We start from the raw sequence: 22246 nt of genomic DNA on the forward strand, positions 1-22246 counted from the left end.
ATTGGGCGCAAAACTCCAGCGTGCCGCCGGAAAAGTTAATTTTAAAGAGCTCTGACGGGGAGTGTGAAGGGGAAATCCCCCCAGTTTACTTAATAGTGTTCGCGCTGCTGTTGGCGGGGGGGGGGGGGGAGGTTGGAACCCCCCATTATAGAGGAAACAACTTTTTCCTGATTTTATAGGAAAAAGTTAAGTTTTCTGTATAATGTGAGGAGTTGCACCCCCACACCCCCAACGGCAGTGTGAACAGGAGTTTACCTAGTAAGAATCATATCTTATGCTCAGTTAAAAATGTTAAATTATACAGCTGATATCCAAGTATGCTTAGGTGTTTTAATTCAGAATTTTTAATTGGAACAAAAAAGTGCAATGCATATCAAATATACAATATGATCTCTGCATAGCATGTATTGGTCTGAAAACAATCTTTTGCTTGAATGAGGAGATATATTTCTTTTTATATAAAGATGAGTATAAAAATGAGTAGGAAGAATTTACACACCATAGGATTCTATGTAATCCATTTTTCTAGGCTGTTATATTAATTTACTTTAAACTATAATATGTATAACAGGAATTTAATTCCTTAAGGTGTATTTAGCATATGAAATAAATACAAATAGCTGACATTGGAATACAAATTAGAAATGCTTCTCCCGTGTGCTATATAATTTCCAATTTTCATTTATATAACATTATTTTGTTCATGCAGAACTATTATGGAGCTGCCAAAGCTATTTTTTCTGATAACCCACTTGGCCTGACATGCGGAATGGTGTGCCCAACCTCAGACCTCTGTGTAGGAGGATGCAATTTATATGCAACAGAGGAAGGACCAATTAATATCGGAGGATTGCAGCAGTTTGCTACAGAGGTATGTAACATGCAGTATAAATGGCCCATAATGTAGCAGATGTAAAAAACAGCATTTTAAATTACTAAATTGTTAGCAATTTGAAAGAAAAAGTCTTAGCATTTTGAATAATTCATGCTGTAGGGCTGAAGTAAAAGATACTTAATCCATTCATATAAGCATTACTTTTTGCAACAAATTCGGCAACTTAACTCTTGAGATGAAAACTTGGATAATCTAGCATTTTCACATAACCTAACGAGGAATGAATTATAATCAAGGTTTATTGACTTTCTGAAATACATTTTGACTAAAAAAAAATCCTCTATTTACAGCATATCAAGTAATAAAAATGACACCCTGCAATACAAACATGGTGATACTTACTGAGGTCCGCAAATAGCTTTTGATGTCATGCTTTTATAAACAATTTTAGTAATAAGAGTTAGCATAAGAATGACTACAGCACAGGCACAATGATTTATAATCTTGAAATTTTAATCTGAAAATGTCAATATCAGCCATTTTAATTTAATTATAAATGATTGTTTCCCTTGTTTTAGTTGATGCTTCTGGTATTTGGATTTACTTTTTGGGAATTTCTGAGTCATTGATGTTGAATAAATAAAAAGAGTGAACTTACCCCCATCCCCCCTTTTTTACTAAGCCACAATGGAGCATTTAGCGCATGGGGCTGTGGTAGAAACCTCTACTGTGGCTTAGTAAGAGAGGGCCTTAATTTTCATTGACCAATCAACATGAACATCATGTGCTCATTTTACACAGATAAGCAAGATGCTGTTAAATACTTATATCAATAGTTGCAAATGCTGCAGGAGTTATTTTGCGGCACAAATTGACAGGACCATTGAGATCTCTTTTAAATATTTTGGAAATTTAAAAAGGTTTTGAAAATCACTTTGTCTATGGAAGCTTTTATTTGGAAAAGTGTTTCAAGAAAGCACAGGATCTGTATGTTTATGGATAAATATGTATGCAAATTATGGAAACCGCATACTTATAAGCGGGTTAGAAATGTAATAAATAAATAAATAAAATAATCCTCTCCATTCCCAAGAGCAGCCAACCCCACTGCCACATTAGACCAGGATAGTGTAACAGGATATTATAACTCACATAAGGAAATCAAGTCCATATTCAATTCACTACTGTTGATCACCTGAGTAATAAACACAGAATGAACTTAAAGCAAAAGACTCGATAGGAATGTGTGTGCAATTGTGAGCAAGAAGCCAGTATTTTTGGGGGTACCTAAACATTTAAGGACCTTTTATTAAGTTGCAGTAAGCACTAATGTGTGCTTAACGCAGGATAAAAAGCACCACAGTGGCGTGCCCTCAAACACGTATTATCCTGATCTAAATTCTGTTGATTCTAAGCCAGGTTTTTCTAGCTTCTTTATCTTCGTTAGATTTCCTCCATTTTCTTTCGAGTTTCCTTTTCTCTCTTTCTAGCTTCATGGTTTCTTCTGATGGGGTAAATCCATCTTTTCTTTTGTTTGCTTTTATGTGTTTTCAAAGAAGTTACCTCTTCTAGGCTTTGGTCCGGTGCCTCATCCCAGAGTTTCACCCGTTCTGTAATGTCTGTGGTTTCGGTTTCTATATCTCTGAGGTATTTCTCCAGTCTATTTTTGAATTTGGTGCTGTCTATAAAGCCTTTCCCTAATCTCAGTCTCTTTCTGGAGGTTTTTGATTGTTTCTCACTTTCTGATGGTCTTATCCCGAAGCGTATTAGGTAATGGTCTGTCCATAACATTTCTATAGCTATGGAGTTGCAGTCCCCTATATCTTCCTCTCTGCCAAATAGTACATCTAAAGCAGGGATCTCAAAGTCCCTCCTCGAGGGCCGCAATCCAGTCGGGTTTTCAGGATTTCCCCAATGAATATGCATTGAAAGCAGTGCATGCACATAGATCTCATGCATATTCATTGGGGAAAACCCAACTGGATTGCAGCCCTCAAGGAGGGACTTTGAGACCCCTGATCTAAAGTGTGTCCTTATTTTATAAAGTCACAATAATGAATTGATATCCTGCAGTTCACAATATAACATATAATAGAAGGTGTATATCAAACCAATGTTTAGAGATGAACCCCTTCAGTCATCTCCTAAGTACCTTCTATAAAATATTACTCTTCAGGCCCTCAGAAATGCCACCAGATGTTCAACAACGTTTTATAACATCTGGCTTTATGCATTCAATCTTCACCGGGTCACTTATAACAATTATTTAGCAGTTTACTTAACTTAAGTAGAATAGAATCAATTTGACTTTACTTAACTTAGGTGGTGGTGGTACAGGATAAGTATGCCAACATGTTTCACCCTTAGGGGGTTTCTTCAGGGCCACAATCCCTAAAAACAGAAAAGCCAAACTTAGTAATAATAAAATATTGCTCAAACTGAACATTCTACCAATCCTGCTTAATTTGATTCTTACCTCAACTAAAGTCTTTTCCACGCAGACGCGACCACTCGATAGTTTTTAACAAGATGGCCACGGCGTGCTATAGATCACATTTAAATACTACCAGCTCGGCTGTTAGTGACGCCGCAGGGTGGAGCTTACCACTGCAGGCAACGTCAAATGATGTCACAATGCCGGCACTAACCTCCAGCTGGGAGTATATCCACTAGACTCATTGTTATAAGTGACCCGGTGAAGATTGAATGCATAAAGCCAGATGATATGAAATGTTGAACATCTGGTGGCATTTCTTAGGGCCTGAAGAGTAATATTTTATAGAAGGTACTTAGGAGATGACTGAAGGAGTTCATCTCTAAACATTGGTTTGATATACACCTTCTATTATATGTTATATTGTGAACTGCAGGATATCAATTCCTTATTTTATAAAGTGGCATTGCTTTGGAGCTAAATTGTACAGTATTTTAAGCATCAATAGAATGGATAGGAGGTTAGGGAGAGGGTCATACCCTTCATCACTACAACTCTATCTATTTCAGCTACAGAAATGAAGGGCTATTTCTAAAGAAATTGGTTGGTCCCTTTAAGATGCTCACTGGCAACATCTAAATCCACATTAGTGGTCCCAAATACCTCTAGAAGAAAATTAACATTTTCCATGAATAAAGCATGCTTGCAAAGTTTAACATAATCTGTTTCTGGTGTTCTTGCACAATAATGAATTTTTGTGCATACATTTGGAAGTGATAAAACTCATTACTTTTTTAATATAATAGGGTATGTATGATCATTTGTGTGCCCTCAAATTACAATATCCTTTCTAGTGTTTATTCTGATATTAAGTTCTGCATTTCAAACTTACCAGTCTTTATCTTGTGGTGTGAATTTTATTGAACTTACTGTGTATTTGTGTTCTCTTTTTAGTTATTTCTGGGAGATGGTGGTATGTCACAGTACAGCCTTTGGATAGGTCACAAAGTAGGTGGCAAATGCAGAACTTAATTGCAATGCCGCCTTCTAGGACTGATTCAGCAGACTAGATTTTAGATTTGATAAATGCAAGATTGATAAGATCAAAATGTGAAATGATTTATGATTTGCATGTTCCTAAGAAATGAACTATTCTTTTTATCACTGAATCCTGGATTCTTGAAAGTGATATATTTATATAGAACCACATGTGTCCATTAGATTATAGCTATGAATATTGTCCAAGTGTGTCAGGAAGAGGTGGTGGTATTTTATCATTTATTGACTCTAAAATTACCTTATTCTCGGGTATGAACTGAAGATTTTCCAGATAGTGAGTTCTTATTGGTTTCCTGTCAAATGCAGGGAATCTGATCTATCATCTGCTCCATTCTCAGACTACTGATCCTATGGTGTTAGTGGAATTCATTATAAAATCTTCACACATAACATGGCATTATTTGATTTTAAGAAACTTTAGTATGCCAATTGGATTTTCTTGAGGTGAGGACAGTGTAGTAATTTGCAAATTGTCTCTGAGCTAAACATGTAAGAGAGGTCATTTTATAAACCTGATTTTTTTATTTTTTTCTCCCTAAAAATTTATTATTAGGTCAATACCATCCATGAATGTTCTTGAAGTTTCTTGGTCTCATTGTTTGTTGCTGGATTTTTGCTATCCTGCACTGCATGTGTTCTTTGGAGATCAGGTTACATTGACTCAAAATCTTGAGGGCATATTGACCATGTAAAATTATTCAGAACAAGGGAAAAAACTTCCAGATGGAGATCTGATTGACCATATTCCTGTTATTGTGTAATTGAGAATTAAGACGGTTCCAAATAGTTTAGTTTATTGTAATTTTATATACTACCAATTCTGAAAAGACAAGTCATAGGGGTATACTGATTACACAAAACACTGAAGAAAAGAACCATCTATGATAAATTTAAAAAAAAGACACACACACACAAATCAGGCTCTCTCAGCAAATCAAAATCCAGCTTCCTCGAATGGCGTTTGAAATTAAAAAAACCTCTTTTAAAGCAATTAAAAATGAGAAAAGAACAATTTTGTTCTAATAAATTCAGAAAAAAAAAATTCAATTGAAATAAGATAACAAAATAAAAAAACAGAATGATGGGTAAGTTCTAATTTAGCGAATACTGAATTAGGAAGGACCATATGTTCTCTTAGACTTCCGTGGCTGGCATCATTATTGCTGCAGTTGTCAGGGTCTTGCCACATTTAAGTAAATGGTTCAGCTTACTCGTATGTGGAAAGACCCAACAACCACAACAATTAAGAAGGGCCATTCTATTATTATTAATTGATCATGAGGATCATACTGGACAATAGGGAATTGTCAACAATGATAAATATGCAGGAACTCTCAATCAGAAACCTTTGAATATAAGAACAATATTTGAACTGGACTCTAAAAGAGATGGGTAACCAATGATATTATTTTAATAATGATAACATTTTTTGCTTTATAGAAGACAAATTGTTGTGCTTTGAAGGATTTGTAATCATTTTTAAATTATTTTGTGTAGTGCCCAAATAAATGATGTGCACTAATGAAAGTGTCCTCCAATGCATCTGATAATATAGGAATCTTTATTCATTCAATGACATAAAAATACATCCAACGACTCAATGACTCAACATGCACATGTTTCGGCCAACAGGCCTTCCTCAGGAGTCTTGAAAGCCACCAATGTGAATATCTAGAATATATTCCCACTCTGATAGGTCTTAACAGACTTCGAACAAAACAGAAAGTCAACTAAAACTTCTCCAAAAGCGAATAGCAGCAGGACGCTTGTTACCTGATGTTATATCATCAGATGCATTGGAGGACACTTTAATTAGTGCACATCATTCTGATCTGGACAATTCCATTTGTGTTTGGTTTTTTTTTTTTCCCCTGTTTTTGCCTCTGTGCCCAAATAAATGGCATTACAATAATCAATCAGTGAAATGAGGAAAACATTTATCATTGTGTGAAGAGATGCTTTGTCAAACAAATGTCTGATAGAACAAAGCTGTCTCAGGTTTAAAAAAATAAAAAACCACTACCTTCATAACAAATGAAGCTCTAGATGCAAAGGAAAGTTGATAGTCTAGCACAGAGGTGGGCAACGAGGGCCGCAATCCAGTCGGGTTTTCAGGATCTCCCCCATGAATATGCATGAGATCTATTTGCATGCACTGCCTCCATTGAATGCAAATGAATCTCATGCATATTCATGGGGGAAATCCTAAAAACCCAACTGGATTGCGGCCCTCGTCACCCACCCCTGGTCTAGCATAACACCTAAATAACAAAATAAATTCTGGGTTTAATATTAAACGATGTTGATACAGTCTCAAAGATATCATTGTAAGGCAATTTTGCAATGGCCTAAAATCCAACTTATTGGGATCCATAACTAAAAGCAATAAGATATCATCTGCATAAATATGTACTTTAATTCCAAACTCCTTAAAAATGTTGCTAAAGGACTTAAAAATAATAGAAGAAATAAATGAGGAGGAGATAAAATTGTACCTTGTGGAACCCTACATTGTAACATTGGACGGTTTCCCTCCTGTCATCACTGGAAAGGAGTGTTCTTTTAGACAAGACAAGCCAGTCCAGTATTGTTCCTGTTACCCCTACTGCTGAAATACGAATGCGGTTCTAAAAGTCTATGATTAATAAGATCAAATACGGCAGATAGATGTAATGATGCTGCTAAAGTGAAGATCCCCAAATCAAGATTACATTACATTAGGGACTTCTATTCCGCCTATACCTTGTAGTTCAAGGCGGATATAAGATTAGCATAAACTTTGCTAATCAATGACGTTAGTACTGTAATTTTGGATAAAGAATAAGTACCTATTAAGTGTAGCTTAATAGCTGTAAATAAACAATCTGGGCAGGATTCTATAAATGGTGCTATTATCGGCTGGTGCTTCCAAAAATGGCACCATTCGCTTGTCAATCATACAAAGGCACCAGGTGTAGAATTGTGGCTTTTGCCAAACATAGGCGCCGGAAATGTAGGCCAGAGTTTGGAAGACCTACAATTCTGGTGCCTATGTATGACATGAATCACATCTACAAAGGTGCCTAAAGTCATTTTCAGTGTTAATCACACCTTCTTTGACCTTAGGCACCCTTAGGCACCTCCATAGATGTGATCACTGCACAATATTTGGAGATGCCAGCAAAGCATCCACTTTTTTTTAATAATTACTTTTTAATTGTTTTTAAATGACATGGTCAATTACTGCACCGTTTAAAAACAATTAAGGTAGGCAGCAGTAGGGCACCTACCCCCACCTAACTTAGTGCTAGATGCACTAAATTCAGCAATCGTCGTTAAACCTGTTTTCGCAGCTGTAGCGATGATCGCTTTTACCAACCGAGTGCACAAAACAGCCCACCGTGTGTTTTTCCCCTCGATCGCCCATTTTCCGATTAGGCTTGCAAATTAGCTAAATCCTCATGCAAAGTAGCCAAGCGATTGATGCACTAACATCGCTTGGTTATTCCCCTCCCCCCCAAAAAAGGGGGGGTGAGCAATCTGATTTTTTTCAACGGCACAGATATTTTGCATGTGTTACACACGCAAAATATTTGTCCCATTAAAAATAATGAAAAAAATGTCCCCCACCACTGATGATGGCCCTCCCCAATGACCCCTGACAAATGTGGCATGAGATAAAATTGCCCCCTCCCTGCGCTAGGCACCCTTGAACCCTTCCAAAATGGAGGAGGGATGCCCACTCCCTCTGCCACCAGACGCTTATCCCACCCCTCCCGAACCTCCCCCATACCTTTTTAAAAAGTTGAAAGCAGGAAATCCACTCTGAAACTCCTGCTTCAGGCTTCCAGTCCTAAATGACAAGCCTTCCCCTCCCCAGTGCATTGTGTGATGCATGGGGAAGGACCAAAGGCCCTAATTGGTTCAGTCACCTAAGGCCCCTCCCAAGGCCCTGATTGGCTTGACCAATTGGCTTGACCAATCATAGTTTTAAACTCCTCACTCAGTATCCTGGATACAAAGGGAGGTGCCTAAGGCCTGATTGACAGATGCCTAAGGCCCCTCCCCATACATCACATGATGCACTGGGGAGGAGAAGGCCCATCATTTAGGACTGGCGGTCTGAAGGACAGATTGTGCATATCTAACACACACACAACATCTGCTTCCCCTGTCTCTGCTGTTAGGGCTCTGTGCTTTGGTCAGTTGCTCACTGAGCGATTGATCAGTCTCGTTTGCATGAAAATGATTTGCACCTCCATGCAAATCATTTGCATACAAACTTCATACCGCATCGATTGCTGCTGGAGAATCAGGCAACAGTGATCCAGTCGGTATCTTTAGTGCATCTAGCCCTTACAGTGTACTATAGAGACTTTGGGCCTCTTCGTTCACCTTTAACTACATATAATAATAATAATAATAATAATTTTATTCTTATATACCGCCAAAGCCATATGCTGAGCAAAGCGGTTTACAATCTACACAATAGGTAGTAGTAAGCAACTACAGTTTTGAATAAGACAGAATCAATCATACCCAGGCATACACTAAACAAATACATCAAACAGAGAAGAAGGGATGTCAAGGCTGGTTATAATCAGATTCCTCAGTGTTGTCCATCTTCTGAGTAATATAGAATAGGATACGTCCTGTTCTAAAACACATGTGAGATGCATGTTTGTTGTCTGACCAAGTCACCAAAATCCACTTTGATCACTGTAATTATCTCCAGCTCACTCTGGTTGCTGTAGTCACCTCTGGTTCTCTTGTCTCCATCTCAAACTTACTGAAGGATAGCTCAGAAGTCCACATTCACTCTCTCAAGGGTTACCTCCTTGAACCATAACTCAATCTCAAATAAAATGGTCAAACGTCCTCAATAGCTCTTTACCCTCAATGTGAAAGGATTTCCAGTAAACCAAAAATGGAGTCTCTTGGTTTTCCTTATCTATTCCCAGCATTTATCAATTGCCCAGGGCCGAAAAAGCCCCTCCAAGGCCTTTCAAACAGCAGTTCTCTCCATCTAGAAAATATAGGCAAATTAGTATGCAAAGTAGGTCCTTTTCATTCAGAAGTAGAAATCACTCAGACAATTCTAGGTATCAGGGAATTAGTTTAGATCAGTATTGCAGGATGTTCCTGCCACTTCCTATGTAGCTTCCCTAAGTGGCTACTTCTACTCGCTGGCAGAATGTTGGACACTCCATCCTAATAATAACAGGGACCTATCAAGTCCTAGCCTTAGATCCAAGTTGTCTTTGCATAGGTATTTTTTTTTTTCCTAAGGAAAAACTTTCTGGGTCAACCTGTCTCCTGTGATGTCCATGTGATGAATATCCATTATATAAATTGAAATGTCCAAATTATGAACAGGGAAAACAAGGGACATGGACATCAGTGTGGCAGCATAGAAACACCCTTCTTATAAAATGGCCATACAGATATCTATTCAGAACAGAGGGGTAACCTAATGGTAAGAGCAGTGTATTGAGAGTCAGAGGACCCAGCTACAAATCCCACCTTAGTAGTTTGTGAGGTTTTTTTTGTTTTAGGGTTTTGTTTTTGTGTGGGCATTTTTTTAAAATTAGAAACATGGTAACAGATAAAGCACAAGTGGCCCATCCAGTCTGCCTATCCATAGCATCCACTATCTCCTCCTCTATATGGCCCTTCAGGAAAAGAAAAAAACCCCAAACACCTGCTGTACTTTTATGTATCCCACTTCAACAGCCTTCAGGCTTACAATTAAAAAGAAAGAAAAGTTGAACTGAGATTTGAATCTGAGATTTTGGGACTCAGTCCACTGTACTAACCATTAGGCTGCTCCTCAGGTCTGCACATTGGTATGCATAGTACCTAAAACTACATATCATACAGCTTAATATCCCATGCCAATTTCACATTTAGGAAGAGGAATGGGGACAGCAACATTGGGGGATTAAGAAGGTGTTATGCCTTAATTCCTCCAGTGAGTACTTTTCTGTAACATGGACACGCCAAGTACCAGGTGTAAATAGCATCCATCTTTTGAGACATTGATATCCCTTTCCCATCTGTGATCAAAGTAGGATGTCCATATTTCAGCCTCCCACCCCAACCCCCAATAGTCTCACTCAAAGCATGCATAGACTTTATCTCCTTGCCATATGGACATATTTCAGTATTAGATATCTATATCCTGGCCTTATATAGTTGGGATTTGGAAGTCCATACAATGCGTATGTCATATACCAGTTTGTCAAATATCCAAAAGGAAATCATATTTATTTGCAAAACTTTTACAATGGATTTTTCTCTATCTTTTAGTGATGATTATGCTTTATTGTAATTCCTGGTTATTATACCAGCAATGACTTTTGTTAGCCTACTTTGAACCTTAAAAATGAACTAGGTGAGTAATAAATCCAATTTAAAAAATATGAAATTTGATGTACTGCCTTTCTGTGGTTACCAAAAAAACAGTTGTCTGTATCTACATAAGTAAAAGTTATGTTTAAGCTGTTGTGAAGAAAGCCACGGCATGCGGGCTGACATGTTAGTTCTGCTTACTGAGGAGCAGAGGAGATTGTGGTGTAGTGGTCAGATAGAGCTACAGCCTTAGCACTCTGAGAACATAAAAACATAAGAACTGCCATCTCCTGATCAGATCTTCGGTCCATCAAGTCCGGTGATCCGCACACGCCGAGGCCCAGCCAGGTGTATACCTGGCGTAATTTTAGTCACCCGTATCCCTCTATGCCTCTCGTAAGGAGCTGTGCATTTAGTTTGCTTTTAAATCCTAGAACGGTGGATTCTGCAATAACCTCCTCTGGGAGAGCATTCCAGGTGTCCACCACTCGCTGCGTGAAGCAGAACTTCCTGATATTTGTCCTGGACTTGTCCCCCCTCAGCTTCAGTCCATGTCCTCTTGTCCATGTCACATTGGACATTGTAAATAACTTATTTTCCTGCTCTATTTTGTCGATTCCTTTCAGTATTTTGAAAGTCCCGATCATATCCCCTTGCAGTCTCCTCTTCCCAAGGGAGAACAATCCCAGTCTCCTAAGTCATTCCTCGTATTCCACGTTCTCCATACCTTTTACAGCTTCATTGCTCATCTCTGTACCCTCTTCAACAGTTTTATATCCTTCTTTAGGTTGGGAGACCAATGTTGGACACAGTACTCCAAGTGTGGTCTGACTGCTCTATAAAGCGGCATTATAACCCTCTCCAATCTACTCGTGATTCCCTTCTTTATCATGCCTAACATTCTATTTGCTTTCTTTGCCGCTTCTGCGCATTGTGCCGACGGTTTCAGGGTACTTTCTATCAGTACACCCAGGTCCTTTTCTTGTTCGCTCTTACCCAAAGTTGCACCTGACATTCTATACTCGTGTTCCTTGTTCTTTCTGTCTAAATGCATTACTTTGCCCTTTTCCATGGAGTTCAAACCCCATGCTGTTCTCTGTAACCCTGGGCAAGTCACTTAGGGGTCCTTATACTAAAGCGTGCTAGCCATTTTAGCAGGCACTAAATATTAGCACATGCTAAATGCTAACACGCCCAAAGAATATAATGGACGCGTTAGCATTTAGCGCACACTAATATTTAGCGCACGCTAAAACGGCTAGCGCGCCTTAGTAAATGGACCCCTTAATCTTCACTGCCCTGACAGATAGGTAAAACGCTTAAAGTACCTGTATGCAAAACCTTTTTGAGTGTGGTTTTAAAACTACAAAAAGGCAGTATACAATAAAGAGTTGCACGGGGACAGAAATCCCACCCATCCCTGACAGGATCCTCTCCGTCCCCACCCATCCCCACAAGGAATTACCTCTATCCCCGCCCATCCCCATAAAAAGCAGCAATTACTTCTGACAGGATCATCAATTCCACAGTTCCTTTTGTGTTTGCGCTGCTGTTTTCCTTGTGGAATCTCTTTGGTGGAACCCTTTTTTTTGTTTTCTGTTCAGATAATTAACTTATAAACCCTCTCTTTTACTAAGGCTGATGTGTCCTTTATATTATATGGACGAACCCTGCTTCCAAAGCCTTCCATCCCCGTGGGAGTCCCGTTGGCTAGAGGGGGGTCACCGTGGGAGTCCTGTGGGCCAGTGGGGGGGTCCCTGTGGGAGTCCTGTGGGTTAGGGGGAATTCCCGCGGGACTCATGGGATTCCCATGATCCCTGTTCCCATGCAGACCTCTAGTATACAATCCCTTTCCCTTGCAGCAGGAGTGGGACAACTGCAACAATCATGATACCAGCTGCAGAAGCCTAAAAGAGCTTAAAGTGGTTTATACATTATATACAGGTATTTATTTTGTACTGGGGCAATGGAAGGTGACATGACTTGTCCAGAATCACAAGGAGCTGTAGTGGGAATTAACCCTGTTCACCTTGCTTTTAGGCCACTGCACTAACCAGTAGGCTAATCCTCCACTTCAAGAAGACAGCGTCAAAAATAAATACCAACTTGTAATATTCGACAACAAAAAAAAATGTACTATTAATTTCAGGATCTTTATCGGGAATAGCCTTCCTTTTGTCCCCTACCCATGACAAAATTATCTTATCAATATTGAGGTTTTTTTTAGCATGAGCTGTCTTCCATTGTAAAACCTTATTAAAACATTTATATCAAACTACAATAAGTCTACGTAATTATAGATTAGACTAGAATAATAATCTGCACCTCATTGATGTAAAAGAATAAGAAAAATTTAATGCCTGAATTTCTTTCAGTAACAAGCCAAGAAAAAAACATTAAACAGAATGGAAGAGAAAGGAGAGCATCAAGGAAGACAAAAGCCAGGACTCTAAGCCTCTGAAGTCACTTTGAGACAGATACGCTAAATTGCGCCATGGTCGGCGGCCACATTAAAAGTGGCCGCCGATCATGTGTCAATCATGTGATGGCACCATTTAGAGCATTGCGCCTCCGATAAAGGTAGGCATCAGAAATGAAGGCCAGGGTTTTCAAGGCCTACATTTCTGGTGTCTACCTTTGACGTGAAACACACCTCGTAGACACTTACCAGCGCCGACAGCCACTTCCGTTATTAGCCACACCTTCAGTGGTATTAGGCGCCAGTAGACACCTCTGGAGTCATGATTCCATTGCCTTGAAACTTTTTTTTAACACTAGGGGCACTCAAGGAAATTGCAGGGAAATACTTTTAAAACCAATAGGAGGAAATATTTTTTCACTCAGAGAATAGTTAAGCTCTGGAACATGTTTCCAGAGGTTGTGGTAAAAGTGGATAGAGTAGCTGGTTTTATGAAAAGTTTTGACAAATTCCTGGAGGAAAAGTCCATAGTCTGTTATTAAGACATGAGGGAAGCCTCTGCTTGTCCTGGATCAGTAGCATGGAGTGTTGCTACTCTTTGGGTTTTGGCCAAGTACTAGTGACCTGGATTGGCCACCGTGAGAACGGGCTACTGGGCTTGATGGACCATTGGTCTGACCCAGTAAGGCTATTCTTAAGTTTTTAACTGCTGAGCAAATTGTAAGTAGATATGACAAACATTTCTTGAAATACGAGTATCTGTATGCATAGGGTTACCAAATTTCCTCTTTAAAAAAAAAGAGAGCACCTGGTCCAGCTCCATTGTGTCCCAACTCCGCCCCCAGATGAAGCCCCGAGCTCAGGGCCGAACCTGGAGGACCTCTGTACATGCGTGGACATCAGTACAATGATGTCACATGCATGCACGCATGCTTGTGACATCATCACGTTGACATCTGCACTTGTGTAAAAGCCCTGACGTGGCCCTCAGCTCGTGGCTTTATAAAACTCGGACAAACTACTGGGTTTTGGAAATCCCTCTGGATACCCGGACAGTCCCCTCAAAGGGGACATGTCCAAGTTTTCCTGTATATGCAAATGCAAAAAGTCTAACAAACAATATGGGAGAGCTAGAATATATTGCACTAAATGAAAAGATAGGTATAAAAGGTACCTCTGAGACCTGTTGTAAGGAAGATAACCAACACTGTCATACCAAGGTACAAGCTATCTCGTAGTGATAGGGTGGATCGAATTGATGGAGGGCCTTGAATCGAATGGACTGAAAATTCTACAGGTCTTTTCACTTAACTTAGGTGCCTTCCAGCGCCTAAGATAAGGTGCCGTTTAAAGAATATGGGCCTTAATTCCTACTAATTCTCTAACTAATTATTTTTTGGTTTTAAATAAATAAAAAAACCTCCATACTACCCCTGAACGACAAATAGCATCCAGTCTATTCAGCAGAATATCATGGTCAAGAGACATCAAATCCTGAAGCCAAGTCCAATTACAATAATATAGCCTCTCCTCCTTTATCAAGTATTTGTCTTGAGTTCTGAATTCAATGCTAATAAATAGTGCTCAGTATTGCAATTATTTTGAAACCCTGATTTCATGGGATCAAATAAATTAAAAGGCTGCAGATGTTCCTTGCCACGACCTCTTCAACAATTTTTTGCCAGGAATGGAATAATAAAAATTGGAGGAGCATTTGAAATAATCTGTGCTAAGCACTATTGATGTGTATTGTAGGTTTCTTGCACACTTTAATTGCTCTTATACTTACGTTATTGGTACAACATAACTTAATAAACCCCTTAGATTGCCAGTTTTTAACCAAGATTGCACTAGGTGGCTGAATTTATCCTGCATGGCTTTGATAGTCATAACCCAGTTATGATGACGTTACTTACAGTTTCGTGTTATATTTACATATTTCAAATATAAGCATTTCTAAATATCTCAAATAATTTGGCTATTCAGATATTCAAAGAAGTCCAACCAAGTCAAATAAATCTTGCCAGGGTCCTTTCTAATACATTCCCATATTAATTATACATTCGCGTCAGTTTTCAAACATTTTAGGACCCTTTTGTTAAGCCCTTAATGCACGGTTAGTGAGTGCCAACAGGCAATACTGCAAAAGGCATTAAACCTTTTGTAGGATTTTGCCTGTTAAATGCATTCGTTATTTTTTTTAATTAATTTTTGGAAGGGGTAAAGAGTAGGCATTCCCACATTATCTAGTTAGCAAGTTAGGATTACCATAATGCATGCTTACTGGATAACACAGGGCTGGTGCAGAGGACTCTTAGCACCCTTCTAAATAATTTTTGCAAGTATTCTGTTATAATGGGAACATTAGTACACAGCCTACAAAGACAATATGCACGGTAAATCAGGGCTTAATGCACAAGCAAATCCTGAGTTAGACCACACTAAGCCCAGATTGTTTCACACTTTAAGAAAAGTGTAGTTGATGCGTGGAATGCGCTCCCGAGGAAGGTGGTGGAGAAGAAAATGGTGACAGAGTTCAAGCAAGTGTGGGATGAACACAGAGGATCTCTAATCAGAAAATAATGGGTATATATTGAAGGAACAAAGGCCAGTACTGGGCAGGCTTGCACGGCCTGTGTCCCATATATGGACATTCAGTTGAGGACAGGCTGGGGAGGGTTTCGATAGCTGGGATGGTTAAGATGGGCTGGAGTGAGCTTTCACGGAGACTCCAGTAGATGGAGCCTAAGCACACTACTGGGCAGGGCTCTGGGTTTCTGGCCCAGAAATATCTAAGAAAAAGGACCATTTAAACTAAATAATTAATTTATGGAGCATGTATGGTGGGGCAGACTGGATGGACCACTCAGGTCTTTTATCTGCCGTCATTTACTATGTTACTATGTTATTCCTTATTTCATTTTTCAAAAAGAGAAAATATACTATTCTAAAAATATTTTTTACCTTAATTAATTAATTAATTAATTAATTAAATAATTAATAGTGCTAAGTGAAAGCCAATACGAACTTCAAGGCATAAGAGCACGGAACTCTACCAGTTCAGGCTTAAATGCATCATAGCATTCCTCCCTTCCTACCAATAAGACAGCTAGAGTTCAAAGAAACTAAAGCTCTAAAATAAATATCAAAAAAAGGAGGGTACTTATCTCTGCTGGAGTTGTCATAAATTCCCGTACTTCTGCTGCAAGTCCAAAAAGTGCTTAGTGCTCCCCATTTACTCCCAAAATCCAAAAAATGCAAAAAACATAAACCAAAAAATGAAAAAGTAAAATCCACATACAATCCAATTTAATCCATCTTCTGATAATCCATCTGAAATATCCTGTTTATTCTTCAAAGCTTCCTGAACGCAGTTTGTGTAATCCTGTAGTCACTTGACACAATATGTGTTTCCCCTTCAGCTTTTTCAAGAGGAAGATTTGCTCAGCGCTCTAGAAGCAGCAGCATCATGTGAATAAAAAAATCAAAATCACACACATCTTATAAATAAACCTATTAATTTTTTCAAAACTCACTTCTTATTAGCAATAAACAGCTTCATATTGGAAAAGAGTCCCACTCAAGACTTCATGGCGGCAAAACCGCTAGCAAACGCTCTCAATTCAGCACAAGTGCCCGCACTGCTCTCATTCCTTATTTGATCCCAAAGATTGAATGACCCGAACAATGCAGGATATACTAACAAAATTTTCTCATTATTCAACTGTGGGAAAATATTTGGTATTTCTAGCATGCAGTGTTTTCATAGCCAATAAAATATCACTGTCAGAATAACTGTGGTGGATGAGCTTCTCTCTTTATTGCGTAGGTTATGATGTCAAAATTAAATGAAGAGTCCCATTCCCATTCTCTAGGTGTAAATATCAGCATTTACATGTGTAGATTGAACACATGTGCAAATGACAATTTCAGAAAAATCCTATTTAGATATGGAGATAACAACATGCAAGATTTCAAGTGCATTATGTGGTTGAAGGTGGTGGATACTGCTTGGGAGCACCAAACATCTAAAATGTATCCCCATTTTACAATGAGAATGCACATAACACGGGGCAATAAAATTGCAATCAACTTGTTTTGCCCGTTCCAGCCATAAACAGCAATAACACACATTTCTTATCCAAGTGACTGGATGATGATATCCTAGTCTGGGAGCACCACTTCCCAACTTATAGAAGGGTGGATGGGTAAACCGCCTTGCCTGTTACTTATCGCCCAAGGCTCTAACAATCCCATTGGCCCTTAACTAGCTAATCCCCACTCCTATCCCTGATGTAATCTCACCTTAGTCCAATTATGATTAAGCCTCCAAGTTATCTCAGTCCCATTGCAACTCTGGGGCATCAGCCATATGGGAAAACAAACTTCCCAGTCAGGTTTTGCACCAGCTGAAATGCACATATGGATTTGAAACAAAACAAAACAAACCTCATTTTAGGGAGTGCTTTACAAGAGGGATTCTGGAATTCTCAATAATCAGCTGTTGTTTATTCCTGTATCCAAACTGAAAGAAAAAAAGCCTCAAACTTCATTGGTGGGTTTATACTTATAGGTTTGTAAAACGGGACAGCGGCATGTTAAAGTAGCATCACTTACGTACATGGAATTTGTGAAATTAATGCTTCCACATGGAAGTGCCAGCACATGCATTTGGAAGCTATGAGATTTGGTTCTGTTTATTTGTTTCGCGTGAAAATTTTGAAAATGGCTGCTCCCGTTCTGCATGCTTGGCAGAGCCTTTTGTAAAATACCACCAAAATTGGGTACATCCTAACCAATGGGGCAGACTTCAACTAATACAAAATGTAGATGTGAGGATAATTTTTTCTGCTTCTAAATTTGAATCAGTTACATCTTTATTTTTTTATATATGCAGTTGCATTGGCTGCTGGCTGAGTGTTGGATTTTTTTTTTAAATAAACTCTGTGTTCTTGTCTTGAAGTCATTATGGGTTCCTTTTACAAAGCAGTGGTAGAGGTTTCTACTGCGGATCGGCAAGATAAATGCTCCGACGCTCATAGGAATTCTATGAGCACTGGAGCACACCCCCCCACATTCTCCCAGTAGTCACTGACCTCCTTCCACCTCCACCCCCTCAAAGATTTAAATGAAACAATATATGCTTGCCTGTATGATAGCTTCATATGTTATGACCAGTCCTTTTAGAGAAGCAAACAGGTCTCTAGAGTCTCTAGAGCCTAGTGGGTGATGTAGTTAACCATAGAGATGGAGACTCAGGGCCATATCCCACTCTAGCTACTCCATTTATAGTGGAATCTGTGAGCCTTACAAAATCCACCCAAATCCCATTGTATATTTAGGTTCCACCTGCAGGCAAAAGGGCTATTGCTGTAGTCTAGTTGGATCCAGTAGGTTTTGGGCGGGTTTTGGAGGGTTCACCATACATTATATGGGGCTTATAGTGATATGTGTACCTGGGACTTTTTATATGATGTTCACTGCAGTGCTCCCTAAGGTGCCCCACTGCTCTGCTGGGATGTTTGTGTGGCTAGTCTACTAAAAATGCTGACTTCTCCTACATCCCTAATGGCTTGTTTTGGATATTCGTTTGGATGTGGTTTTGTGGGTTTTTTTTGTTTTTTTTTAATGGTTCATAAAGATAGATGCACAGAACACAAACATACATTTTCTAAAAAAAAAAACCCAAAACCCAACAACCCAATATAGACGTTTTGCAGTTTTTTTGGGTCTTTTTTTTAATGGCCATGTTTTACTGGATTTGTATACATCTTCCAATAGACCGTCTAAACTCGAATTTAGATGTCATATCGAAAACGCCCCTTTTAACATTGGCACCCTTAGAAATCTAGTCATGATGGAGCCCCCATCAAGATAACCGTTTTCAGCAACTCTCTTCATGTCAGTTTATTTATGTATCTGATATAAGAATCTAAACACAGAGAGTAGGAATTAGACAATGGCCTTCCACACAAATAAAAAGCCGAATCCCAAATATAAGGAACAACCAGAGATTTATTGAGAAATGAAGGCAATTCCAGATAAAGGACTCAACATGGAGCCACGTTTTGGTGAGAAGCCGCCCGTGTCAGGAGTCATCTTATCTGTTAGTTGTTAAGTACTGCTAAGCCTTCCAATGTCATCCAAGTAAAGTTTGATGTTGCGTTTGTACCTTCGAAACACCCCCATCCCCCTTGCATTCTTTTTCTTTTGTGCTTGGTTTCCAGGCTTTGCGTGGCCAAGAGGTAGAACTGCTTCCCCAGTGGAGTCATTAAAAGAACTGCTTTTATTGAACATTTGGTAGTGAGCAAGTACTGCAATTTTCAACATATCATGTATAGTGGGGCATACATGGAGCATGCGTTGCATATTTGAGGCAGACAGGATAATCACTGAGCATCTTTTAATGTGTTGGCCCCAGGCAAAATACATCTATGACACTGAGATGCAGTTCGAAATGTAACAATTGCAGGCAATAAATATAACAGAGTTGGAAAGAACACAGGAGATGAGTTGGAGAGAATAAATTTAGAATAGATCCGACAGATCAGTCACATTGCACATGTTAAAGAAAAATAAGCACTTTTTACTTTTCTACGCCTTATTCTGTTCTGCCATATATTACATTTCTTTTAAAATATTTATGGTAACTGTTCTATTCATTACTTTGCCACATAAGCTCAATGGAGAGGTACGGTGCTATGAATAGAATAATTTTTCATTAATCACATTTAGGATTCCTTTTACAAAGCTGCGATAGCGTTTTTAGTGCACGCAGAATTTTAGCGCACGCTAAACCCGTGCTACACGGCTAGAACTAACGCCAGCTTAATGCTGGCGTTAGCGTCTAGCACGCGCTAAAAACTGCTAGCACAGCTTTGTAAAAGGAGCCCTTAGTCTTAGTGCTTTTGCATTTTTTATTGAACATATCTGAGGCGGTTTACCTTTATTAATAGCATCATCTTGTCATTGTCGACAATAGAAAGTAAGTAATTAAGAAATGAGATTATATTTGGTGTTTTCCTAGAAGGCATGCTATTCAGGTTATTTGTAATTAGATGTATAACCAGCTCTAGAATGGTATCTTGATAATTAGGTAACCTCAGAAGAGCAGATAAGACAAAAAGCTGGTTCTTACTTTGATTATCTTCATTACTGCTTTATTTAGATTCATTGTACTGATGAAATCATTGTTTGTTTGTTTTCCTTTCAATATTAGCAAAAGAACCCCATAAAAAACATTTGTCTCTGCTATCTCCTGTGATGCATACTTGGACTGATCTTCCACAGGAGGTGATGGGGACAAAAACAATGATATAATTCATGATATAAGGCATGGGATACACATGGTGGATAACGCTCTCGTTTATTCATTAAGGATTTTTGCAGTGAGTTATGATGCACATGAAGGATCTCAAGAAAATGTAATAAAAATATAGAGCATTACATAAATAAATAAATAAATATATTCAAAGTCTTTGCAATTGTACCCTCTTTTATAAAACCGTAGTGTGTTTTTTAGCACTGGTTGTGGTGGTAACAGCTCCGACGCTTTAAAGAATTCTATGAGCATCGGAGCTCTTACCGTGCTATGGTTTTGTAAAAGGGGGAGGTTATTGCGTAAATACGGATAAAAAAGATAAACTAACTTGCTCCGTATTGATTTCTGCTCTAGCTCTCTCTTTTATCTACATATTCTACCACAGTAACCTTTAAGAGCACGCTAAGACATTTCCCTGGGTTTACCAGTAAAGGGTGTCTTCTCAAGACAACAGTGAGAGATAACATTTGGGGCAAAAAAAAACCAAAAACCTAAGGAGCCATTTTACTAAATTGTGTCAACATGCACTTTTCATGAGGGAAGAAGGATTGTGGCAAACTGCATAAGAATAGCCTTATCAGCTTATCAGCGTGCACTAATTGAACATGATTTATTTTTTCATTATTTTTTTCAGGAAGGGAGTATGGCATGAGTAGGGAGTGGGCGTATTCATTTTTGTATGTGTTAACTGGATATTCATACTTACTGCAGAAGCACTTAGCACATGTGTTCAAAATCTAGCAGGAGGGATGCCCACTCTCTCCTGCCGGCAGGCCCGCCTCTTCAAAATGGTGGGTCTAACCCCTCCTGGTGCCGTTGAGGTCCTAGTGATTTGTTTCAGTTGAGTTTGTCAATTGATTCTTGTACTTTTCATAATTCATACTGATATCTTTCAGTTCTTCTGATTCATTACCTGCAAACTGTGGTTTTACTGTATCTCTCCAGGATCCTTCACAATAAAAACTGAGACTAAGACCTCATTAAAGGATCTTTTACTATCATGTGTTAAAAAATGGGCTTAGTGCATTTTATTGTGGGACTTTCCAATGCAGTAAGCCCATTTTTAACATGCTGTCCTCGCTTGAATTTTAGGGCTCTATTATTTCATGGTTTTCTACCTATCTCTCCCATCGCACTTTTTGAGTATTTCCTGGAGGATCCTCCTCTGCTGCTATTCCACTATCAGCCAGTGTATCTCAGGGCTCTGTCCTTAGATACATTGACTGATAGTGGGCCTCTTTTTTCCCTATCTACACTTCCTCCCTTGGTGCTCTAATCTCCTCCCATGGCTTCCAGTACTATTTCTGTGCTGAAGATTCATAAATTTAGCTCTGTATGCCCAAAATTTGTACAGGGATCCAAGCTAGACTGTCAGCCTGCCTGGCTGATGTATCTGCTTGGATGTCTCGCCGTAGCCTAAAATTAAGCATGGCCAAGACTGAACTCCTTATCTTTCCTCCTAAACCTGCCTTTCCTCTTCCTCTGATATCTATTTTGCTGAATAATGCTCTCATCCTCCCTCTCCCATTGGCATACAACCTCGGGGTCATCTTTCACTTCTTCCTTCTCTTTGTATTTCCAATGGATCACCAAAACTTGTCACTTCTTTCTATACAACATCACTAAAATCCAGACTTTTCTTTCTGAGCATGCTGCCAAGGCCCTCATCCACACTCATCACTTCTTGCCTGGATTACTGCAACTTGATTCTTGCGGGTCTTCCACAAAGCCATCTCTCTCCCCTTCAATCTGTTCAGAATTCTGCTGTGTGCCTCATTTTATATTACATTACATTAGTGATTTCTATTATGCAATTACCTTGCGGTTCAAGGCGGATTACATATGAGT

The 22246-nt window shown here is 39.0% G+C and overlaps 1 protein-coding gene across 3 annotated transcripts in view; it reads left to right on the forward strand.

Moving 5' to 3' along the window:
• Positions 1 to 22246, forward strand: part of DPYD (dihydropyrimidine dehydrogenase) — a 1270977-nt gene that overhangs the window by 461181 nt on the left and 787550 nt on the right. For all 3 annotated transcript variants that reach the window (XM_033915764.1, XM_033915766.1, XM_033915765.1), the window contains one exon: positions 710 to 871. In XM_033915764.1, coding sequence (XP_033771655.1) covers positions 710 to 871 — 162 coding nt within the window. The remainder of the gene's footprint in view (positions 1 to 709; positions 872 to 22246) is intronic.

This window comes from Geotrypetes seraphini, chromosome 12 (assembly GCF_902459505.1).
Source record: "Geotrypetes seraphini chromosome 12, aGeoSer1.1, whole genome shotgun sequence".
NCBI lineage: Eukaryota > Metazoa > Chordata > Amphibia > Gymnophiona > Dermophiidae > Geotrypetes > Geotrypetes seraphini.